This window comes from Manis javanica, chromosome 5, assembly GCF_040802235.1.
Source record: "Manis javanica isolate MJ-LG chromosome 5, MJ_LKY, whole genome shotgun sequence".
In the NCBI taxonomy this organism is placed as follows: domain Eukaryota; kingdom Metazoa; phylum Chordata; class Mammalia; order Pholidota; family Manidae; genus Manis; species Manis javanica.
This window is the reverse complement of record NC_133160.1, coordinates 132276799-132302905: the sequence shown is the minus strand read 5'-3', so window position 1 is coordinate 132302905 and position 26107 is coordinate 132276799. Positions and strand designations below refer to the sequence as shown.

General features: G+C 35.3%; 2 protein-coding genes across 38 annotated transcripts in view; one reads left to right on the top strand and one right to left on the bottom strand.

The window, feature by feature from the left end:
- Positions 1-17921, top strand: part of FIP1L1 (factor interacting with PAPOLA and CPSF1) — a 76882-nt gene extending 58961 nt beyond the window's left edge. For 14 of the 26 annotated variants that reach the window (XM_017670154.3, XM_036998774.2, XM_017670146.3 and 11 more), the window contains 6 exons: positions 1399-1425; positions 3433-3487; positions 4820-4875; positions 11197-11410; positions 13956-14093; positions 14791-17921. In XM_017670154.3, coding sequence (XP_017525643.1) covers positions 1399-1425; positions 3433-3487; positions 4820-4875; positions 11197-11410; positions 13956-14093; positions 14791-14938 — 638 coding nt within the window. In that variant the 3' untranslated portion in view covers positions 14939-17921. The remainder of the gene's footprint in view (positions 1-1398; positions 1426-3432; positions 3488-4819; positions 4876-11196; positions 11411-13955; positions 14094-14790) is intronic. The other 12 variants (XM_036998785.2, XM_036998782.2, XM_036998776.2 and 9 more) reach the window with 1 other exon arrangement.
- Positions 15858-26107, bottom strand: part of LNX1 (ligand of numb-protein X 1) — a 160666-nt gene continuing 150416 nt past the window's right edge. For all 12 annotated transcript variants that reach the window (XM_073237617.1, XM_073237615.1, XM_073237612.1 and 9 more), the window contains 4 exons: positions 24652-24829; positions 22846-23074; positions 16812-16970; positions 15858-16441 (listed from right to left, as the gene is read on the bottom strand). In XM_073237617.1, the coding sequence (XP_073093718.1) occupies positions 16306-16441; positions 16812-16970; positions 22846-23074; positions 24652-24829 (702 nt within the window). In that variant the 3' untranslated portion in view covers positions 15858-16305. The remainder of the gene's footprint in view (positions 16442-16811; positions 16971-22845; positions 23075-24651; positions 24830-26107) is intronic.

Here is a 26107-nt window from a genome sequence, read left to right as displayed (position 1 = left end):
GTTTTATTAAAATCAGGTAATAGTAGGTATTAAGAACATTTAAAATGCTTCCTAACTTTTCCCATTTAGTTTGGTTTCTGGGACTCTGCTAGCTTGTATTGTTTGATGGACTCTTTCACTTCAGTAATTTAAGAAGCAGCAAGGTAACCTTAGGATGGATAAGAATTGCCATTAAATATAGATAAATTTAGTAGATTCAGGGAGGCCTAATTATTTTCAAAACATGATGGCTGCTTTCCATATCTTTTTCAGTCTTGTTGGTTTCATAAGTTTCGTATATAGTTTTTTTTGCATGGACAGTTACATCAGTTGCTTCATTCTCCATTCTAAGGCTACTTCCCGCCTTAAGATTTTTTGTATAAACTTGCTCTGGTAAAGCATGGTCAGAAAATTTTTAAATAAATTATTAGCAGGTGTTTCCATTGACAAGAAGACATTTGAAAGTGATTCTGTTTTCATTATTTTTTCTCATGCTTTAGTTAATGAATTAGATTATTTTTTCTGCTCTTGGACTAAATTTGATAGAGCTTTTAAGATTGGATTTTAAGATTCTGACTGTGCTGAAGTTATTTAAATATATAAAATTTTTTATGGAAAAGTTTAAAATTTTTTTTCTGTTTTCCTACTTAAAAATGTCATTCTTCTTCAGAAAAAAAGATAGTCACAATTTATATGCAACATAAGTTCTAAGTTAGGATTTAAGGGCACGTTTAATATGTAAATTGAGAATGTTTATTTATGCATAGTTTATTAAAACTTATACTGTGTGCAAATCAGTGAGAGTCACTCAAATATTATTTACTGATTCCTATAGAAGTAAACTGTCCACATTTATCTTAATGTGCCCTGGGGTATGTGTGTGTGTGTATGTGTGTGTGTGTGTATGAAATGCTATTACCCCCTTTTTTTACTCCCACAAATCAAGGGAAATAATCACCTTTCCCCACTCCTGTCAACAGCAGTAAAACAATCCAACAACACTTAAATGTCCCACAAAACTTTACTGAAGTCACTGTCTGCAGTATTAAAGAGCCCGTTGATCAATTTCCCTATTAAAATACAAAGATCAGATATTGATCATCAAACTTAGTGTTAATTTCATGGAGTTTGAAGTTTGTTGTATGCACATGCGTGCTTTTTAACTGATGTCTGATTTTGTGATAACAACTAGTGGGGGAATCCTTGTTACCAAATTCTTAGACTGGGTGTTCATCAGGAGTTGGATGTCATACGCTAATTGTTGGTCCTCCTCAAGAAAACAGAATACTTCTCTTGAGTGAGTAAGCCAGGAAAATGAGGCAAGGGGTTTTATTTCAAAGATTTTTTTGGTGATGGCATAAATACATAACAGGTTATGAAATCCAGTTACTATATTAAATTTCATCACTTGTTTTTTAGGTATTCCAATAACTGTACCACCTCCAGGTAAAACTTTTTTCATGTTTTCTCCATCATTGTTAATAAACATGAAATTTCAAGCTTACAGTCACAGGAGGGACAGTGTTGATGTGGTTAGAATATGGAATAGGCTATTGGGATTTCAAGGTCCTATTTTCAGCTCTGCCTTTGCTTCATTCCAGTTTTGATTAAGATACTTAGTTTTCTTATACCTGTCTTACCCATTTCTGTAGAAATAGAGATTCTGAGAAAAATCTTGTCATAATTTGTTGAAGAAAAAACAGTATAGGATATAAAACATAGTAATTATTTAAAGAAAAATTTTTTAGAGCATTGAATTTTTTATATGATAATAAAGTGATGGCAGGAAAAGAAAGATAATTTATTTTGACTTTAAATGGTTTCTGATTTTTTTTAACCTTGCTGAATAATGTAGTATCATGAGAAAATATGTTCTAAACTGTACAATTAGATCAACAACTGGGTTAGATGGCTGTTCTGAGAGTAGTGATTAAATTGTTCATTTTTGTCATGGTATAATCAATAGGAGTTTATACGTAGCCCAGTGTTGTCTTCTTACACTTTTTCAGACATTTGTTTATTGATTTATTTTTGTAGTGTGATGTAAATGTGATAGATAGCAAGTGTGTTTACTGAGTTCAGTATTAAAGACCAAGGAGTACAAAGAGAATGAGAGGTGATAATGCTTGGAAGGGTGGATCTATATTCAAACTAACCTTGATAAATAGAAATAGTGGAGTTTAGACAGAATAGGATAATATGCATATTTAGTTGTGGGGGAGAGAGAGACTCATTGATTGTATGTCAGTATGTCTGGAAAAGACTTCTCGGGAACAGTCAAAGGAATCATCAGTGTGTCTTTTTAGTTTAAAAAATGCAGTTGACAGGCTGTATAAAATAGGATTGTGGACTCTAGGACTAAGGTGCTTAATTAGAGGAGTTACAGATCGTAAAACTGGAAACTGAAGATGATCTTGGTGAATTTGAAACAATTGAAGTAGGGCAAAAATTTATTTAAATGGATTTTTGAGAAAGGTTAAGAGAACTGGGATTTGTCTTCACATAGCACACTAAAAGGAGGCTTAGTAGAAGTGTTTTCAAATATATGGAGGGTAATAGAGAATATGACAATGGATTGCTTCTTGTCATTCAGGACAGCATGTGAGAGATTTAAATTACATAATTGAATGTATTTCTTAATAGTGAGGGTTGTTAAAACTTGGGAAGAATTGTTATAAGGAATTGCTGTCATAAGTTGTTGAACCTTTAGGTCTTTTGTTGGGATGCTTTATTGCCTGTCTGAATTTGAAAGTATAGAGTAGATTAATAAGATTCCTTTTAGCCATATTATGTGGTGTTCCATTTAAGTATTGTGAATTATTGAGAATGCAGATCTCATGATAAAAAGATGCAAATGATATTCTTTCCAACCTTAGCCAAAAACCACACTATGTGCCTTTCTTCATAAAATAGTTTTTCAGGGTTGTGCTGTTTAAGAACATGATGGATATTCTCAGCCTTAAGCATTTATATGTTTACTGGTAAGATTTTATTTAAAAATTACACATTTTAAGGAATTTCTACACATCTGAAATTCAAAAATATTTTTTGAAAGAGGTAAATGTTAATTTTATTTGCTTTTCTTCTAAGCATTTCAAGTATAATATATCTATATGGTGGCAAAACTACTACTGTTTTATATATGGAAAAGGTAAGGCATTTAGATGAACTTTCTCATACTCACAAAATGGGCTGTGTGTGGTGCTGAAAATAAGACCGGGTATCCTGACTCCCAGTTTGTGCTTTGTGTATTAGACCAGACTGTTCATTTAAAGTTTTATTGCTCAAAAAAATATGTTTATAAGTTTCAGTTCCATTTTTTTCTGTCCATTATAACATAGAGAAGCACGTTATGTTCCCAGAGAAATTTAATGATGAGCAACAACTTTGTGTTACTCTTGACATTAAATGTACATTGTTAATGTTTTTTTGTCTTATGATTGAATATTTCAGGTTTCCCTCCTCCACCAGGCGCCCCACCTCCATCTCTTATCCCAACAATAGAAAGGTAAATCAGTATAGATACTATAAACTTTTTTTTATCATTGATAGGATTTTGACAGAAGAATCATATATGTATCTTCATATTACTTTCAGAGATTTAATTTTATAAGCAATAGTAACTACCTTTTAATTCATAAGTCTAAAACTATGTTATATTTATACAAGATGTTGGACCTTATAGCGCAGTAACAAAACAGGACGAAGAAACTAATTTATAGTGTTTTGAAATACCTTGCTTTGATTTATGACAATGATTAAAGAAACCCTTAGATTGTTAAAAGCTTGGTTATAGTCAGTTTTGTGGGAAATATAAACAGATGACTTGTAATCATGAATAATGCATGTCTGTTCTAGGATCAACATTTCTTGAGGTTAAAAAGTCTCTCTAAAGACCTCTCTAAAGAAAAGCCACCTTATTCCTTGCAACCCTCCTGCAGTTCAGCTTCTACAAAAAAGGATTGGATTCATTCTGCATGGCAATACCTTATTTTTTATAATGCTGCAATTGTGGTTTATGTTAGTTGGAATGCAGTACAAAAGAGTATTTACTTCCTAGATAGCAGTATGATGTTTAATAATATAGGCTTTATAATCAACATAGACCTCGCTGACATTTTGGTTTCAAGATTTCTGTTGTTAGGCAAGGTTCCTAACTACTTGAGACTCAGTTTCCTCTTTTACTAAATGGGGTGTTGACAGGGTTGTGAAGATTAAAACAGCTAGTAAATATAATTTACTACAGCACAATTAGCAGATAGAAACCATTAATGAATAGTAACTATAATTATTTCCTCTTAAGTGACAAGTAAACTCTGTAAAAATAGTGTTTCTGAAAAAGTGATTCAGATTTTCTAAAAGAAAAGTAGTGAAAACATTACATCAGTAGCATCAAGCCATGCATATGATTTTCAGAGGAAATTATAAAACTCTGAGCAATGTGAACCGTGAGAACGGAGTTGAATTTTTTAAAATCCTTGTTAAACATGTGTTTGTTTACTCACAATATTTAAATGTATTATTTGTTGATCCTATCAGTGGGGCAGAATTTTAAGTTTCAAATATTCTGTTAGCCTCAAAGTTTCTTGTGAGTTAAGATGAATTAATTGGGTTATTCATAGTACTAGCAAGCTGTATTTTTCTTTACAAGTAGTTAACTAGGTTTAACATTTCTTGAGGTTAAAAAGTCTGTCTCTAGTCTTAAAAAATAAAATTACATAATTAAAGCTTATTTGGTTAAATAGAAGTCAGAATTTTGCCTTGATGTTTTGCATTTGCACTAAACTATTAAAATTGAGAACTTATTTGCAATACCTAAAAATACATTTTTCTTCAACAGTGGACATTCCTCTGGTTATGATAGTCGTTCTGCACGTGCTTTTCCATATGGCAATGGTAAGTGTCAATTTCAGTTTCAGTCAGTAATGAACTCAGATATTTTTTAAAAAATCATACTTCCATGGCTTAAAATACTGTTTTACAGAACAGTATTATTAACTGAAATTATATTTAAAAATATATATTAACTAAAGGAATAACTAGGTCTTACATATATTCCAGGTTACTTAAAAGAATGATTTTCATTTCTCTATCAATTATACCTCTAAAAGTTAGGAAATAGTGACACAACAAGGACATTAGTACCTTGTCTTTTCCTAAAAGGATTTAGGATTTTTCACCAAATTATCACAGTTTTTATTGTTCATTTTCTTTTCTTTTGTTGACTTTGTTTCTTGATTGCCATCACCTAACTAACCTTATTTTCATCTTCCCTTCTCACTGGCTCATCTTTTCTAGATCATTTGGCTGGGTCCTCTTTCATGTTCAAGCTTGACAACTTTATTCTAAGGCTTCTGATATCACTTTTCTACTTAGATTTCCCAACCATTTGTTTTAAAGGTGATGTGCATTGTACTAGGTTTTAGGGATACAGTGAACTAGACTTAGTTTGCCCTCATCAAATTTATAGACTAGTGACTAGCTGGGCTCCCAGGAAGTCACATTTCTTGGGTTGGAATCTTGTTTCTCCCCCTAATAATTTATAATTAGTGAAATCAGTAAGTCAACAGAAAGTCTACTACCTTTTGATATGAATGAATGGCATTTGTGGATTTGAATCTTTCTTCTCCCTATCATAATTTGTGACTTGTATAGATCTTCATCCATTAAATGGGGAGCATAATTCCTCCTCAGAGGGTGACATTCAGTGAAAATACATTGAAACACCTTAATTCTGCCCTTTAATATAAACACTCTAACAATAGTGGTTATTTTTCTGATCATCTCCAGCAAATTTGAAGTTCTCTTGCTTCTCTGCACTCTGAGGCATAATTGTTAGAGCATAGGCCCTGCAGTTAGCCTGGGAGTGGGTCCTGGGTCCATCTTAATAATTTTGGATAACACATAGCCTAAATCATTTTCCTCATATGTACTTGGTAAGCATTACATATTAATTAAATTTTTATTTTTACCTCTTTTTAGGGCACTTGTTTTGTCATGAAATGCCTTGTGTATTTTTTCAATACAGATGAACATGAGGAATGGCCCAGATCAGAAAGAATAAGACTTCATTATTGAGATTACCTACACAATTTTCTTGTGGAAGATCTCATTTAAAAAAAAAAACTTTTAACTTTTCTCAAAGTAGTATATGTAAATTAACAAAAATGCAAGAGTTTTCTGTTCATTCTTTACCACCCCCAATTCCTCTCTCAGAGGCAAGCATTTTTTTTAAATGAAGTACTTCTTTAGTAATAAGAATTATAAAGTATATTGGAAGAATTAAGTAGAGAGAAGTTAGGATTTTTCTTCATCCTGTGCAAATAAAACCTTGAAATAAAGATGATAAATACAGCTTCCTCTTTATTGGTAATTCTGTGTTACCTTTATTTACATTAGAAATTTGTAATTCATCCTCAAACACTACTAAGTAATTGTAGATGGAAATACTAATTTTTCTTGATGTGCTTTAAGAGTGTGCTTATAAAGTGAGACCTAAGTTAAAAAATTAATCTTTGCAGGAATACTAAAGAACTGCAGAGACAGCATTTTTAATGGTTTTTAGTTCTTCTCTTTTTGTAAATTTTTAAAATTTTGTTGTCATTAATATACAATTACATGAGCAACATTGTGGTTACTAGATTCCCCCCATTATCAAGTCCCCACCACATACCCCATTATAGTCACTGTCCATCAATGTAGTAAGATGCTATAGAGTCACTACTTCTCTGTGCTATACTGCCTTCCCCGTGCACCTCCCCTACATTATGTGTGCTGATCGTAATGTCCCTTATTTCTCTTATCCCTCCCTTCCCACCTTTCCTCCCCAGTCCCTTTCCCTTTGGTAACTGTTAGTCCTTCTTGGGTTTGTGAGTCTGCTGCTGTTTTGTTCCTTCATTTTTTGCTTTGTTCCTATACTCCACAAATGAGTGAAATGATTTGATACTTGTCTTTCTCTGCTTGGCTTATTTCACTGAGCATAATACTCTCTAGCTCCATCCATGTTGTTGCGAATGGTAGGATTTGTTTTCTTCTTATGGCTGAATAGTATTCCATTGTGTATGTGTACCACATCTTCTTTATCCATTCATCTACTGATAAACACTTAGGTTGCTTCCATTTCTTGGCTATTGTAAATAGTGCTGCGATAAACATAGGGTCTGCATGGCATTTCTGCATAGGCTATTCACCCTATTTCTTGATTTAACAACTTTGGATAACATCTGTTACCTTCCATCTATAATGTATATTTTGCTCACTTATACTGCTGCCATCTCTCTCCTTTCCCCCACCAGTGAAATTATAACACTATTTTTGTCCATCTTTTTATTTACTTATCTGCCTGTTTCATGTACCATCGATCTGTACTACTCTGTATCTCTCCAAGCCTTCACCTCCTTTTCCCTCTCTGCCTCTTAGCTTTCAGCTGTACTTCTGCTTACACCATTTATATTCTGTACTACAACCAAAATTATCTTGCATGACAAATTTGTTATTCTCAAAGTTAAATAATAAACTTACAATATCATGACTATGTAAATATGGTGTACTGTAGAGATAATTGTAACAATCAAGCCCCTCAAAGTAGAAAGTTCCTGTGGCAAATAAATCAAAATTACCATTTTTTCCTTAAATTTCATCAACTGTGTAAAGTCATACCACATTTTAATTGGGTTCATATTTGGATCATGACTTTTCATCTCAGATATAAGTATATTCTTCAGTATGTTTTTCCCCAAAATATTTCAAATTTTGTTTTTCAGGGGTAAGTTCTTAAGCCACCTGGAATTAATTTTTGCCTATGTTATAAAGTAAAGATAAAACAGTGCCATTTGTTGACTATCCTTCCTTCAGGATTAACAATGCCATCTCCATTTATGTGTCAAGTTTCCATATATGTGTCAATCGGTTTCTCAGCTCTCTAGACTTCATTTTGTTAATTTAACTATTTCTGTGGTAATAATGACACACTATCTTACTAAGTTTTATAGTAAACCTAATATCAGGTTCAGCAATGTCTGTCATAACCTTATGCTTTTGAATTATTCTTAGACTGTTGCTCTTACATATCCATTTTAAAATCAATTTTGCAAAGTTCCATGAAAAACTCTATTGGGATTTTGATTAATAACTAATATGTTATTATGTTTGTCATCAAACATTGTTAACTCATGTAATCCTGACAGCCTTTTCAAGTAGGTGTACTATTATCATTCCTATTTTGTGGATGAGGAAATTTAAGAACAGCTAGAAATTAGCTAATTCTCCAGTATCTCATAATAAATGCCAGAGGCAGGATTTGAACCCATGCCACCAGGCTCCACACAGTCCTTGCTCTTACTATAACATACTGGATTTACATTGATGCTCTAGATCAGTTTATGTAGAATTCATATCTTAAAACATTTGAGTCCATCTGTGAACAAGGATTCTCTTTCTGTTTAGGGAGATATTCTTGAATGTGTTGAATATTCAATTAAATAGTAGTGTAATTGTCTCTTGGTTAGGTTTAGTCATAGGTACCTAATATTTTTATTGTCGTAAATGTTATGTTCATTTGAACTCCATGTTCTGTTTGTATTTGCTTGTATTTAGAAACAGTTGATTTTTGCTTTACTTATATATATATATTGATACATATATTGATCTTATGAACAAGTTACCTGTTGAACTCCCTGTAAAGTCTCTTCATTCAGTATCCTCTGCAGATAATGATTTTCTTCCTACCTTTTCAGGTTCTTATGCTTCCCCCTCTTTTCTTTTTTATTTTGTCCTACTGTTCAGGCTAGGACCTTCACATAATGAAATAATGAAATGGAGTTCTTGTCCTCTATCCCCCACCTTTTTTTTTTTTTTAAGGAAATGCTTTTAATGTTTTTACTACTAGGATTTTACTGTTAGGTTTTGGATAGAACCCTATGATGTCAGATCAAGAAAAATCCCTGCCTCTCGTTTTCCAAGGACTTTTAAACAGAATGGATATCAAGTTTTATCAAATGCTTTCTGAGATGTTACTGTTTTTCTTTCCTAATCTGTTAATGTGGCAAATTTCTAAATTTTTCTAATATTTAGCCACTGTTTATTTGCCAAGATAAACCTGACAGTCATGGTTGATTACCTTTTTTTTAAAATAAACACTGATTTATGTTAGATTTTGACATCTAAGTTCATATTTAAGATAGTGTTTTTTCCTTTGTACTGTCTTCAATTGGTTTTGATATTAAGGTTGTAGAAGCCACATGGGATATGTTGGGGAATAGGCTTTTCTTCTGTTATCCAGAAGTCTGTATAATATTACATGGCCTGTAAGTTAGTAAAACTCTCCTGTAAAAGCTGTCTGGTTTAATAGTGAGGTTTTAAATTCCTGATTTAATGTCTTTAACAGTATGGGACTATTCAAGATTTCTTTTTATTCTTGAATCACTTTGATTTGGTAAGTTATTGATTGATTAGAATTAGTCCATTTCAGCTAAGTTCTTAAATGCGTTGGTATAAAGTATATAATATTCTCTGTACTGTTTAATTGCTGTAACATATGTAGTTGTTGTGGTCCCTTTTCGGTTCTGTTAGAATTTATGTGTTCTCTTTTTTAATCTGTTAAAAGATCGATTTGTCTAGTTTTCAGAAACCACCTTTCAGCTTTTTTTAAATTGTATAGTATAGTCATTTTCTGTTTACTTAATTTTTACTTTTATCTTTTAGCTCCTTTCTGTTGGATTATTTCATTAATTTCTAAGTTCGTAAATTGGAAGCTTAGCTCATTAATTTTCCATCTTGTCTAATGTAGTGTTTTTTAGGATTCACTTCCCCTCAAGAACAGTTTGATCCCTAAACTTTTAATATGTTGTATTTTTATGTTCAGTTTCTAGTGATTTAACATTTATTTTTTTTTACCTGAGTTAATCAAAAATATGTTTTTAATTTGAAATGTATGGAGATTATTTCCCATAGCTCTTAAATTACTTTTAATTTAAATTGCATTTTGATCACAGAACAAGATGTTGTTTTGTTACTTTTATCGTTAGAAAGTGTGTAGTGTGTTTATAAGTCTCATGTGCTTGAGAAGAGTATTCTTTAATGGGCAGTACTCTGTGTTACATCCAATAAGTCGACCTTATTAATAGTTGTTTTATGGGAATCTTCTATAATCTGTAGTGGTATTTTTGTCTGCTTAAAGTATAGATAGTTAAGAGAAATATGGTAGTTTCATATGATCATGGATTTTTCTGTTTTTACCTGTATTCCTATTAGTTTCTACTCATAAAAATTAAGGCTATTTTAGATGCCTAGAAGTTTAATTTGTTCTCTCTTCTTGGTGAGTTGCCTCTTTAATGTTCATGTAGACATTCTTCCTTTCCCAAGTAATCCTTTTTTGTGTGAGTTCAGTCTCCTCTGTCACTAATATAGCTAATCCTATGGAGATTGGGGAGTGTTAGTATTTTCCTTTTTTTCTCCTCCCATCCTTTTACTTTCAACTATTTTGTGTTTTTATGTCTTATATTCACAATATAGTTAGAAATTTCATAAGTACAAATCAACAACCTGTCATTTAACTGATGAATTCTTTCCTTCTGTATTACTGTGATTAATTGAATTATTCAAACCTAGTCTTCCCTGCCCCCATTGTTTCAAGTGTTTATTGAATTTACTGAGTTTTTTGGGTGATTTTTTAAAAATTCTGTTATTTCATATATTGCTGTGAAATTATATATTTTATTTCTAGTTTTTTGGTGGTTTCTCTTGAAATGGATCCTGCTTGTATCTCTAGAAGTTCTTTTTGTGAAGTCTGTTGGTTATAACTTTTGCTCTTTTTTGTTTATGAATACCTTTGTTGTATTCTTATTCTTGTGAATTTAGCAAAATTATATCTCATTTCTAGGTTGACCATTAACTTCCTTTTGACATTAGGAAAACATCCTAATGTATTCTGGTTTACTTTTTTTATATTGGGAAGTTTATGGTGTAGCTAATTCTGGTTCCTGTTCACCTTGCAAAATGAAGAGTCTTTATATGATAGCCTTTTAAGGTTTGTTTCTGGATATTCCCACAGACTGTGGGTATTCACCATGTTATTTCTTATTTCTGTTTATAAAAGAAGTTCCCACTATAATCTAGTGAAGCATTTTTGGTGGGAGTTTGCATTAGTTTTCAGTGCTTTTTAATTTTTCTCTTTTGTTTCTTAAGGACCATGACTTTATTTTTAATTTTTTTCTTTAGTTGCATTTCCCCACCTCCCCGGTTCTGCTCCATCATGGCCTAGTCTTGTGGACACCAGTAAGCAATGGGACTACTATGCAAGAAGAGAGAAAGACCGAGATAGAGACAGAGACCGAGAACGTGATCGTGATCGTGATCGGGACAGAGAAAGGGAACGCACCAGAGAGAGAGAGAGAGAGCGTGATCACAGTCCCACACCAAGTGTTTTCAACAGGTTTGTTGAGTGTGCTGGAATCTGTACACATGTATTTCATATGCATGATTCTGTTAAGTTCAAGAGCATTGCTTTCCAGAAAGCTGAATTGTTTCAAATGTAGTCAAAATGAGTGTATTTGATACAGCATTGTTATCTCTAGAATGTACACACGTGTCAAAAGTTAAAACACTTAATGCCAAACTTGATAGGAAAGAAGACCATGATGCTCATAAATTTTCTTTGCATAGTAATACAATATTTATAGAATATTCAAGGCTAAATTCTCTGTGATTCTTCAGTCTCAAACATACACATACAGAAAAGCTACTTAATTTTTAATGAAATTTTAAGTGTTAATGGTTCAGCCATGTTTGATTTTCAGGTTGCTAAACTGTAGGGTATCAGGAGTCACTGTTTACCTAAATCTGACTAAATGTTCAAGGCCAGAGAGGCAAAAGGTGGAGGCATTTTGTATTGTTCTGAAAAAATCCAATGAAGTATTAATAACGGCTGTTTTTTTCTGAAGACTGACATTTTAACCATATGGCATGTAGTATGTGTTGTGTAACAAATTACAAGGTCATTGTTTTGATAATTACAGGCCAGTTTGAACATCTGCTTTTTTGGCCCTCTTAATTTTGGGCCAGAAAGAAGGCTGGTTATTCTGGGGTGTTTGAACTGAGCTCTAATGATTTCCAGGTCCAGAGAAACCTTTGTGCCGCAGCTGCTTATCAAAGAAGGGGGTGGAGGAAGAGGTCTCTATATTTTGTGTAAAAAAAAAAGAGGCCGTATCTTCCCCCATCTGTAGTAAAGTTCCCGTCGTACAACTGCTTTCAGAATTTTAAAGGCCTTAAAGCTAACAGGAGTTCATGTTAGGATAGGAAGAAAAAGAGAGGGTTGCAGATGACAGAGTATGAGATAATTAACATTATTTTTATACAAATCTAGTTGGAACTATTACAAAGAGAGCCTCATTTTTAAAGACCGTAATATTAATGATGATACTCATTTATCATAGACAGTGCTAAGTTTATTGTACTTCAGAAACATTATTATGGGGTTAGTCACCTTTACTAAAAAGGTCAGTCTCTGAAAAATGAGAGAAGATGGTGAGCCTCCATGTTAGCTGCCATTTTTTGAGGGCCTGCTCTGCCCATATTCTTCCCACTACTCTACACTTCCTGTCATGGCACATTGCCTTTTGGGTGATATGCTTCACCTTCTAAGTACAAACTAGATAGTTTATGGTTAGAGAAAAAAGTTTGTGTATGTATGCATGTGTACACACATGTGGATGTATGTCTACATGTATGTATGTGTGTATATATTATTTTAAAGTAAAAGTTCTATAGTGTACCACAGGTAGTAACAGCATGGTCAGCAGTATGCCTTGGCTTAGGCATAGCACTACTGAATCATTACTTTTGATAGGAGACCAAGACCTATTTGTTCTTTTCTGTGGCTTATACTTTTACTTAATTCTATCACCTGTTACTCCCAGATTCCTTAACATCTTGATGCTTCATACAAATCACTTATTTAATAATTTGTATTAAACACATTTGTAGAAACCAGAACTATTCACACAGTGTTCTAAAATAAATTTTTTTCATTCTAAATGAGTTTCTTGGTAATAGGTTGTATAAAGTGTTGAGTTCTATGCTGAACAACAAAAAAAAAAGGAAAGAGGGAAAAAAAGAGACTTGAAGGATTAAGAGGAAGATGGAGAGAAGAATGTCAGTTAAGGGACATGAGAAGAGGAAGGTCTGAGGAGGAAAAGAAAACCACCCTCTAACTCTGGTTTCACCAGTCCATTCTATTCAAAATCAAAATGGAGGTGCAGCTTACAAGGATGCATTTGAGGTCACTAGCCAGCTGAATCTGGCCATATACACAGGTATTAAGTAATTGGAATATCAGAATACAAATATGCCCACAGGCAATTTTCTTTCTACATTTTGTGTGGGTATTGTAAGTTGTGTGATATTCCTCTATTCTTCATGTTTATACCTTTTCTTTGGATAGATATATTCTTTATGTTATTGAAAAACTTTAGAACCTTCATCTGCTTTCTACTTGGAACCACTGTGAGCCAAATATCTTTAATGTATTTTTAAAATGTTAACTGTGTGCCCAACTTTTTCCACATAATATAAGAATCTTGGGTGGAAATCTGAGATAAATATGCTTTTAATTTTAAAAGTACAGGAAAATGGAGCTTACTGATTAAAATTTAAATCAGTTACAGCTCCCAATTTTTGAAGAAAAACAGCATTGTTATATAAAATTGCTACCCAATGAGTGTGAAAGCACAGAACAAAATTGGTTCCTTAAAGTGATATGTGAATATTATATATATTTTTTTCTTGTTATTAGATGTAATAATTTGGGAACAACATTGCTTTCCTCTCCATTCAACAAACATTTATGTCCATCTATTCTGTATAAAATGCTAATAACCATGGGGCTTCTGGTTTGGATTCACATCTCTTCTTTTACAGTTTATAATCATTCAGAATTAACAGTCCAGTTATCAAGAAAATTAATTTTTATCCAATTTCAGTGATGAAGAACGATACAGATACAGGGAGTATGCAGAAAGAGGCTATGAGCGTCACAGAGCAAGCCGCGAGAAAGAAGAACGACACAGAGAAAGACGACACAGAGAGAAAGAGGAAACCAGACACAAGTCATCTCGAAGGTTTGCTCTTTAATAAAACAGTCAGTTACTTTGCAGCTAAGAGAAATTGTTAACTTCAGGAATTAAAAACAAATATTTCCAAATAACTAATATAACATATGTGTTCCTAATTGGAAGATTATGGATAATTGTTGAAATAATTAGTTCCTTCAAAGATTTTTAAATCTAACAAGACTATGTGTAATACCCATAAACCAAAATTAGCAATATTTTGGAAGAAAATAGTGGTATAAAAAATATTACATTATCTTGTTGGGAGAAGAGAGAATTTGGCATATCAACCAGTCTTTAATAATAAATTATCAAAGCAATGTTCAGTTTACTCAAAGGGAATTCAAGGCCTTTTGAGACTATAAAGTCTCAAAAAAAAATCAGTATTGTATGCCTGTTGTTTGCCTAAAATCAACCCTAGGAAGTGTTTCCTGTTTTGATTAGTGCTTTAGTTTCTAATTTGTAATTTAGTCTTTTCAGAATAAAGTATAATGGCCTTGAGAATTTGTGTAATACTGGTGAACGTGAGCTTGTAATGTAAATAGTCTCAGTATGAAAGTCACTTAAAAATGTGTTTGAGAAAAAGGAAAAGAATGGGTTATTTAAAACTCAGTGTTACATTGAGAATTTACCTAAACAAAGTGGGTTGTTCTGTCACTTTGTGTAAGTAAACACTGTTAAGAGCACACCTTTTTTTTCCCTTCAGTAATAGTAGGCGTCGTCATGAAAGTGAAGAAGGAGACAGTCACAGGAGACACAAGCACAAAAAGTCTAAAAGGAGCAAAGAGGGAAAAGAAGCTGGCAGTGAGCCTGCCCCTGAGCAGGAGAGCACCGAGGCTGCACCTGCAGAATAGACACGCAACAGCCCTTGGTGTGGATTAGTGCCAGAAACAGATACTATAAATCTTGTTATTTTTCTGAATAATGTTTAAGAATTTACCTTTAATGTTGTTCTGTTAGTATGAAAAATTAACTTTTTCTCAAAATAAAAGTAAATTTTTCATGTTAAGTTAAAAACCTTTGTCCTGTAATATTTAAAAAATAAAGACAGCAGTGACTATATCCAAGAAAGTAATGTGAATGAGTTGCGCAGCAGGGAACTTAAAGAGCTGTGTTTAGCTATGTACATACACAGGATCTGATAAAGGTCAAGGTTCCACTTTGGTCATAATGTCCTGTACTTAATCAAATACCAGAGGTTGTACTGCAAAAGGCATCTCTTATTGCTGTGGCACTCATGCTTAGCATATTAAAGAACTTCTATACAGTTTTGATACCAACTTTTTGGTAGATTTTCAGTGTTCTAAACCTTGGGTTCATGGTTAAACTAAATGGGGAACTTTTATATCCAAATTAACAAAATCTAAGGGCCATTTGGGTGGTCTCTGTGACCTAACTTGCCCTGAGTGTAGCTTCTAACAGACACTTGGACAAACACTCGTCACTGTGACATTGGAATTGCCTTATGGCCTTCTCTGTGAGCCAGGGTCAAGCCTTTCTTGACGCTTTTTCCAAGGCTTATTGGTCGGGCAGCACGTGGAGTTTTTTATACAGTTACTAGCTATATTGTGAATAAAAATAAATGGCAAAAACTTTAGTCATTTCCTCTTAACATCTAAGAAAATAGAAGTGTATAATTCTGTGAGCATTTTTTAGGGCTAAGCCTTAGGTATTTGTCATGATGGTAACATGGTTTTGAAAGAATGAATAACTAGGATCTTTTAAATAGTGATAATAGAAATGAACTTAGTATCACATACTAGAAGCCAACTATAATTTTGAAAAACATTTATTTCTCATTCCAAGAACATTTTTCAGCAATGCACTTTTAAAATCCTCTGGCTGAAAATTGTTTTTAAAATGCCCATAGTGCACCCTTTGCAGACCTCAGCATATACCAACCAACTTTTTAATTTAATTGTATGATTTGAATTCAGTGGGGACATCCAAACCATCTCACCTGTTCAAGAGCTTTTTCTTGAGTAGAAAAATATGAACTTAAAATTGTGGAGTAATGAGAAATCCTCCACACTGAATAAAAACTATTTATCAGTAATCCTTGTGTTTTGAGAATTAAGTTTTCTGAGGTGTAATTGGCTTTCATCAGATCATACTTTCCCTAACATTAAACTTCACATTTTTACAAAATTGACATGATAAATACATTCTTTCAACTTAGCTTATTTGTCATTTTCTGTTTTCCTGTGACCCATCATTGATACTACAAAAAAGTGCCAGGCCAAGAAACAATAGTGAGAGTGATTTTTCCTTTAAGTTCTTTCAGCATCCTTGCCAAGCAAGCATGTATCATTCCTGATGTACTTCTACCATTGACAGCCAGAAGAATATCACCACATCTAAAAAAAAAAATGAGGCATATTATTAACAAAGTTAATGCAGGTTAATTTGGTGGTCCTGGTTTTTGCTACATTTGTCTGTTGTAATTACATTTCTTCTAATCATGATCCCCCAACACCTTCTCACTTAAATTCTGCAAACTGTCCATTCAGCTTGTGTTACAAGGTATTCTAAAAATATAGGAAGTTGAGTACAGGACCAAGAGTAACTAATCATTTTGTATTTCTTAGAAATTGAATGCTGCATAAATGTTTTCAATTTCATACCAATATAAAAGGTATAATAAATACATGCCTTATTTCAAATGGGGCCAAGCTTTTCCATGTATAAAACAATTTTGAATATTAGTGTCTTGTTAGTAGTCATTACCTAATTCTTCCATCATTGTATGCTGGTGTTCCTTCAACAATGGATTTGATAAAAAAAGGTTTATTCCCACTGTATTCTTCATAACCTCCTACAATGCAGAAGCCCAGACTTCCAGCTGTGTTTCTACGTAATATAACATCTTTACAGTTATACAGGTACCTGAAATAGAACATAATCAATGTATACGCACACTTGAACTCTTGGTGAATAATTACTATGATTCATCTCCCAGTCCCTTTATGGCATTATTTTTTCAGGCTAAATAGCATTGGATGGCTCTCAAAATGGTGCATAGCCCAGTGACCTTTGTACTGTTAGTTGGTTTTTTTCTAATTGAGCCTCTCTGCTTTCCAAAGCTAAACATCCTGAAAAAAGTGACACCATCTGGTATGTTCTGTTTATATGTCTATGGGGGAAGATAATCACATTTTTGGCTTAAAAGATTTAATGTCTAAATTTATATTAATAGTTGGATATGCCTAAATCCTTACTGATGAACCGAATTCAAGTATACTTATATTTTTATTTTCTTGTGGATATACTTCTAAATAAAGGCAAAAACTTCTGAGTAAATAATCTCAGTGAAAAAAATTTAAACCTAACCCTAATTAATGTGTTTACTGAAGTTTTTGACCTTGAAAAATACATGTTTAATAGGTTATAGGAAAGCAGACATAAAATGAATGGAAATTGGGGTACATTTAAAGATTATAAGAATGATTCATATTTGAGGAGATAAACTGGCAGTAAAGTGAATAGCAAGTTATAAAAGGAATGGGAGAAGGAGAGACCACAGGTCTTCTGTAAATGAGTAGAATCCTCAGCTAAAATTAAAAATTAGATGGAAGAAATTATTTCTTTTACTATTTAGTGGCAGTTGGATCAGTGTTAATACAGATGCAGGCTAAGTGCAAACTACATACAGTTACAACAGAGGTTGTGTTGTCAGGAGCTGGATTTGACTTTAAGATCCTCCAGTCCAGGAACTGGTTTAAAAGAAAATTAGCATTTTCATTTTGGTAAAAATCAGATACGACTGTTTTATAAACTGTACTTTAAAATATTAACTGCTTTTTGAAAAACCAATAAAAAGGCTCTTGTGAAATGTTACCTGATGAAGTTGGTCATTACATTTGTTACTAATTGTTGATGTAAAGTGACTGTTTCACGGTGTGGCTGACTCCCACTTGAAATAAAAAAAGCTTTGGGTTTGGTTGGTAAAATTTAAAATGCAGTGCTGTGATTCAACTTTAAAATTCAATTTGGTTTGTATCCACTGGGTAAGTGAAAGACTTTAGAAATAATTTTGCTCTTGAAATGACTTGGCCATGAGTAATGCATTTGATTTTTGATTGACTGTAACTTACCAGCAGTCACCATACAGGGAAGGTGATGGGGGGAAAACATGGCAGGAAGTTTGAGGCCTGAGAAGTAAGCCAAGGCAGCAGCTGGTGGCAATGTGAAATACCTACTCAACAGCAGGTCTGTGTCATTCAAGCTTGCAGAATTTGCTTATCATAAAGAGAAAACAGATGGTATAACTCCCAATTATAAAAGCTAAGCATAGGCTTCATGTCTGAAGGATGCTCACCCAATATATTAATGTGTAGTGGTTAAGATTATGGACTCTAAAACTGGGCAGCCTGGTTTCAATCCCAGCTCTGCCTATTAAACTAGCCATGTAAGCTTGGGTAAGCTACTTAGCCACTCTGCTTCAGTTCTTGTCTTTAAAAGTGGTATAATGTTAATTCCTAAATCAGGAGCTGCTGTGAGTTTTAAATGAGCAAAGAACCTGTAAAGCCCTTGGCAGAGTACCTGGCAAGGGCTATGTAAGTATTAACTGCTGTCAGGGTGCTTACTGTTAACCCCAGGCTTGGCTGTACCTGATGGTGTGGTGTCCCTGTCTTAGAGATAAAATGTGAACGTTGTCTGACTTAAAAAAATCCATAATAATCTGCTTCCCTGCTCTTCAGTATAGACAAGCTTCATCAAAATTCTTTTAAGACTTTCAGGAAAGTGTTTAAATTCTTAGGCAAGGGAAGAAATGAGTTAATGTGTATTGTCAGACTAGTACAGATGAGAGCAAGTTTTGAAAGACTTGCAGATGTGGAGTGTGGGCCCTGAGAGCCAACAGAGAATAAAGCAGAAACTCTTCAGGGTTTTCTGAATTCCCTCCAATTGAATGGCATCTGATAATCTCTATACCTTAGAGACAATGTCTGGCACTGCTTCCCAGGAGTCACTCCTGGCCACAAGGCACCCCTTGTAAGGGTGAGAGTGAACCTGAGTCATCCTCTGTCATCTACTTTTATTCTCCATTACTGCTGGTGTCTGACACCCACTGGTCCAGAGCAAATGCATCTGGTCAGCATACTAATGCTACACTCTTCATGTGTGTTCAGTCTGTGTGTGGGACTGCACTTGAGGACAAGACGACAGTGTCCTAGAAAAGGCATTCCCTGTTTCTAGACCTGCTGACGTACCATTTTTCTTCACTGGTAGACAATTTTAAACTGGTTAGATACCTCAGGGCAAATACTTTTACTCAAAATCTGTTAAGTGAAAGGAGGAAATGAATAAATGATAAGCTAGAAATGTCTGTGAATTTTTAAAAATATTAGCAGGACATTGCTCATACCAAATGACCCGAGACATTTAAGCCAATGGTACTGCATTAGTCTCGGAGAAATGGAGGTCTCTCGGGCTTTGTGCAGTCAAGATGAGAGAGGTGAATGGACACTCCCCAACCCATGAATACTGAAGTGGTATTTTGATTGGGGATTCACATACAGAGATAGAGGACCTAGTATAGAAGCATGACTGAGTATTAAGGACTTTGAAAACTGCCAAGCACGGTGGATATACTTGTAGATTTAAGATGTCAGAGTAAAGATTGTTGTTTCCCCTTCTGCTTTTAAAAATTACTATGAAGGCAACTAAAGACTTGAAAACAAGTGCAAAGACTCTTAAAACTGAGTTACTGTATAAGGGAGAACTGCCATGGGCAGTGAAAGAGGGAAGATGGAAGAGAGGATGCCCACAGTTGGAGATGGCAGACCAAGCCAGGAGAGCCCTGGGGTCCAAAGTGAGAGGCCCACTGTGATGGGCAACACCCATTCCAGCAGGCTGGCTGTTAGCTGGGCTTCCTGCACCCAGTTTATTGGAAAAATGGCATGAGGCAATGCCAATATATGTGGCAAGGGAGGAGAGAGACATGTCTGTGAGTGGTCCTGCAAAGCCAATTTACTTGGTTTGGGAGAAGTAATTACAACCCTGTGCCATAAAGAGAAGTTTCTACCACCTGGAAAATGTTGCTGGTTCTTTCCCCTTAATGAGAATCTTAAGCAAATAGCTGCTCCAAGAAAAATGAACTCAAAGATTTAAAGAGAACCAGGAGACACACAACAAAAGGGGGGGTAAAGTTACAATAAACAGACAAAAACCGTTCACCAGAACAATGTTTCCACATTAATGAAATGTCTTAATAGAAAATGAAATGTGTATCCAACCCTATTATTGTGAATTTAAAATGCTTCTGAAACAATTGCTCTATAAATATGAGATAAATGCAGATACATAAGATTCCCAGAAAGGTAAGAAATCAGCTGACAGTGAGAAAGAAAATAAGCGAATGAAAGTGGCTGCAAAGGAAAAGATGTACTACTAAAAACAGGGATATGGAGGGCAGATCGAAATAAGCAAAAAAAGCAGAAAGGAAATCAACGGAATCAAAAAGGATTCAAGAGAAAATGAAAGGCAGGAAACAAAAGAGATCAAATTCATGTCTGGAACTCCCTGAAAAGAACCCAGGTAACACCACCACCCAACAGAATAACAACGAGATGGGCCTCAGCTTCTCTACACCACCATTCAATGCTAGTGCGCCCTCTGCAGGTTCCAACAGAGTGATCTGATGATTTTACAGCCAGGCAACCTGTCGCACGGTTCTACAGATGAACCATAATTTCTTACCAGTTCCTATCAATAGTGAACCCAATACTGCCGTGACAATCATTTTACATTCCTTATGAATTTTTAATGCAGAATTTGTAGAAGCAAAGATAGAAAACAACCTATGTGTCCATTACCAGTAGGAACTGGTTCAATAAATTATGGTACATGTAATGCAATAGAATACTATTCAGTCACGGGAAGGAAATGAGGCCACTTGATATGTACTGACAGGAAGTGATACCCGAGATTTTCTTTTAAATCATCTTATATAACAGTGTGTATGCATGCTATCATTGCGTGTGTGCATGCACATATATACATCGACCAGGGGTCAAGAAGCTATAGCCTAGCCCACCACCTGTATTTGCAAATGAACAGCCATGCCCACTCATTCACGTATAGTCTAGGGCTGATTTCACACTGTAACAGCAGAACTGAGACGTTCCAACAGAGACTGTATGACCCTCAAAACCTAAACCTACCCTTTTCAGAAAAGAAAAAAGGAGTTTGCCAACCCCTGACATAGACTGTCTCTGGAAAAACACACAAGGAATTGGTAACAGCAATTACCTCTGTTAAGTGGTTCTGAGGGGACATGAGTGGGAGACTCACCTTTCACTCTCTAAAGCTTTGGGTGCCCCCTGAATTTTTACCATGCTTATGGTGTCATTGCAAGAAGGGATAAAGGAAACTAAGAATTGCCAGGGTGACTGAAAGCCAGTATTGTCTATGCTGGCATCACATTTCCTTTCTACTTGTTTTAAAGGAAATGAACAAATCCAGACTATTCTGGCAAGAATGGAGAAGTGCTGTGCTGAAGGCCAAGTGACAAAAGGTAAAGGGAGAGAGAGTCATTCACTTGGTGTTAAGTGGAGTAAAAAGCATCTCAGATCTGTCCTGTGTTACATGAATAGCAAGGAACTTTAGTTGCATGCAAATAGCTTAAAAGCACAAAAAATTAAAATTACATATTTTAAGAGTCATTTCAGAAATTTTTTTAAAATAAAATTTTAGTTAAAGTAACACTCTTCTTCCACCCAGGTCCAGTTCTAAAATGTTTATAAAGATTTTTAAACTGCCTCAAAGTTTTCAGCCATTTAAAAATGTTCTCCTAAAAATAATTTATCAACTGGTGAAGGCTCAAAAAGGAACCTAGGTTACTTTGTTTTTGAGGCCAGGATGTTTTTTAAGATCTCATTTAAAATGGGGCTCCCCTCTGAAGAAAAAAAAAAGCTAAAACCAAACATACTACTTTAATTTAATCCTATGGCACTGTACCATTTTCAGTGACCCTAAGATTTAAATTATGCATTTGGAATTAATAAGGCAGTCCTTTGTAGGCCAAGAGTTTATGCTCTGATGCAGGTGAGCAAACCCCAAATTATTTGTCCTTTGAATATTTTAAGTTTTGGGATTAGCAAGGCTACTCCAAAATCCTTTCCAGAAGTGTCTATGTGAAGACATATAGCTTCATTGTAAGGCTCTAGTTACATCTCACTAAAATGAGTTGACAACCCAGTTGCTTCCTGAAGTTTTATACAAGAACTTTACAAGAGTAGGACATAGGGAGAGGTGACCTGAGACGCCTTCAGTCAGCACATGCTTAAACATCTGGGCAAAGGCAGAATGTTCTGCTGCATGGCTTTATAAAGGTTTAGCCAGGGCCACCCGAAAACTAAAGATACAAGTTCCAAGGGCTGGCACTAAAATTAGGGACAGGTGAACCTTTTCTGCTCTAGAGTGTGTGAACACAGGCTGGTTCTCAGTCCCCTTGCCCTGTCAGCTGATCTCCTGCTGCATGAACAACCAACACGACCATACATGGCAGCCCTGCAAGCTACTCAGCATTGAATGCATACTAGTGCTTTCACATCCAGGCTTTTCATCCCTGCCCTAGAATTTCCGTGTGCACTTTCAGTTACAAAAGGGAAGAGAGAATTATTTCCGACAGTCCTGCAACCACACCTGAATCTCATTAAGAGGCTAGTACCATGAATCAGCCCAAAAGAGTGAAAGAGTGGTCTGAGAAATGTAACCGTTTCCTCCCATCCCTCCCAAAGGACGTCACACTGGGACTCACTGTGGTAATTCCAGCCACATGACCCAGGAGGGAGACCAGTCGCCAGGTGGGGCCGTGCTGTGGCTGGAGTCCAGGGCGGCTGGGCTGCTGCAGGCTTCCTGAGGCTCACATTCTCTGACTTCCAAAGCTTTGAGAACCACCAAGGATGATGTGCTTTTCAATAGAGCAACTGCCTCGCTCCGGCTGACCTCTGTTAGTTCAACCCCATTCACATTCAACAAAACGTCACCTAGTGGCCAGAGAAGCAGAAGCCATCCTTAATGAGAGGACAAATAGGAACTTCTGCTTAAAGGGCAAAGGGGCAGAGACTGGCTGGGGATGTGGGGAGGTGATGAGGGTGAGGGGCATGTCACTGGCCTCTTGCATTAACATGAGGCTGGATTCTCCTATAGTGAATGGTGCACATGTGCAAGCTCTGGGGCACTAGTAAGTCCTGTTTGGAAGTTTCCAAAGCATACCACTGGTACTTGACTGTTGCTTTAAAAGAAAAAAAAGGTGTGTGTGGGTGGGGGGAAGGAAACGAAATTAACTTCATTTACTATTTAATCAAAGAAAACATTTTTTCACTCCTTTGTTTCCTGTTTTTAGCACAACGGGAGAGCACTTGGCAAAAGCTGCAAGCACCTGCAAAGAGCCTAGCGTGTAGTGGGCACCCAATTAACATGGGTGAATGAATGAATAAAAAACTACCTCTGAGTGTCTGGCAGAGGAGCTTATAGCAGTTAAGAAAAAATGGGCCTGGAACTGTGTTCTTGAAGATGTGCAAAGATGAGTTCATATTTTCATTCATTGCAAAGGTGATAATAGGGATAGTTGGCTAAGCACCTACTACATACAGGACTATTTCCACATACCATATCGTATAGTCCTCTGCTCACATTCTCTTGCTAACGTGTCACTTCTTGGTTAACCTCATCATTCTCTACCCAAGTGCTTGGGAGAAAATGAAAAGCTGGAGCAACTAAAATATACACCTCCCCTACTTCCATTCTCTATTCTCTTTCTCCCCAGATTTTACGTTTCCTTTGAATAACATCTTTTTCACACAAAATAACCATAACAAGAATAAAGGACAGGAGAAAGATAGGAAAGGCTGTGAGTCCTCCCCGACCCCAAAGGGGTTTTGTTAGATTGGCTGACTGAACCCCTTAACCTGCCATCTCTCCGTGGCTCCTTGGCCTGAGCATTGTACTTATTCAGCAACTTTACATATTTTCTCTTGAATCTGAGCCCTTAAATGACATAACTGCTCAACATCTGAGCTGCCCCTTCTTAGGAACTGACAACATTGTTAAGGCATAATTGACACCATTACTGACACCTCTGTCCTTCATTTAGAGCACCGTGGGAAAGTACCTGGCACGGTGCTTTCACTTAATAAATATTCACTGAATCAAAATTTGTCAAGTTTCTCCTATCCAATCCCCAAAATGAAACAATTAATAGACAGTTTCATCACTGGATCAGTCCAACAAAGAATCAGAGTGAATGGAACCAAATTATGCCATGTAATAGAGGCAGTTTGCTCCTAACTGCAGCAGCCCCTGATTAAGTCTTGGTACAGTGTGCAGGCACTCTCTTCACCAGCAAGCAAGCTGACCCATATCAACCTGCACAAACTAAGAAGGTGAAGACCCAGTTCAGCAGTGATGCCAAACAAATCATGGCCCATGGGCGACAGGTGTCCTGGCTGGACCACCCTTACATTCTCTTCTTAATTTTGGAAACAGTTGCCTAACCCAGCAAGCTGCTAATGCCTTTTAAGACTCCACTGCCCCAGTGACTTAAGTCCCTTTACTTTTTTACCTGTTTTTATTCTTCCATCTCTGCTTATGACTCCCCCGGGCTCAACACTGATGACATAGATAGGCAAGTCCCAGTCCCCGTGTGATGCTCCCCCTGCAACGGTCATGCCGAGAGATTCGCTGGGGTCTTTGTGGACACTTACCACCTTCTCATGACAAGTGACAGCAGGATGGAGGGGCTGAAGGCACAGACAGAAAAATATGGTACATTTGTTCATCAGGGGATTTGCATTTCCTTCATACAATAACTACTAACATCGCATATATATATGATGGTTGCTCTTGTTCTCACAAAGAAAGACACATGCAAAGAACCCTCTCTTTGTCCCCAACCCCTAACAGAGTTACATTATCCCAAATTCTATATGCTGATTCAGAGGAAGTTTACATGTCAAAAGGGGCCAGCAAAAATGCAAGGAGGAACAGGTTGGAGACTACTGGAGAAATGTTAAGGCCACAAAGTGAACTACACTAAAAAATTTTCAAGTTAATTCATTTATTCCTGAGAGTAGTGAATCAATATTTCATAAAACTCCTCTTGTCATTCCTGAATATGAGAAATTTTTTCTAAGCAAAAAGATAGTATTTCAATTAAATTTTAAAAAATTTAATATATTTTAAATTAATAGTCCCAATTTAACTTATGCTAACCAATTATAGAAATCATCAAAGAAAAAATGGATTCCATAGATATTATATATTAAAAATTCACCCATATTTATGTTCCCCCCATTTAGCACCCTCTTATTTTAGCATTTCTAAATAATGTGCAGTCAGTTATATCCTTTCATTTTATTGCATAGAGTATACATATTGTAGAGTATATACTGAAGACCAACTTTGGAAAGCAAATTAATTAAGGGAATTGTGATTTTGATTCAACAACAGTAGACTAAAAACATTCAAAGCTACAGGCAGCATTACCTTGTAGCAATAAAATAGGTCAAGGGCAATGTTTATCAATGAGCACTATCAATATTTACTTCTCTAAAAATGAATCCTCCTTTCTGCTGCACAGTGACCTAGGGGACTAAGTGGGAATACGCACTACAAAGAAACAGTTATAGTACTTGGTCAAACCTCAAGGAAGTTTATGGCTTAAAACATAGCATACAGTTGTATCTAAAGAAAGAAAATTAAATATATATAGTTTAAAAAAATCAAGGTACAAAGCAAAATGTAAGTATACTACCTTTTGGTTAAATAAAGGGTAGGGAAATGAGAATGTGTATTAGTATTTGCATTTTCATAAACTCTGGAAAAAATAAAAAGGGAATAGAGGTGGGAACTAGACGGATCAGGCATGGGTGAGAGACATACACTTTCCAGTTTTTGAACCCTGTGGATTATCCAATAAATAAAATGAATTAAATAAACTTCTGTGTATTTGATGATTGACATTGTATAGAACTATTGCCTGCATGCACAGAGTCAATGTTTAATGCTTCATTATGAAG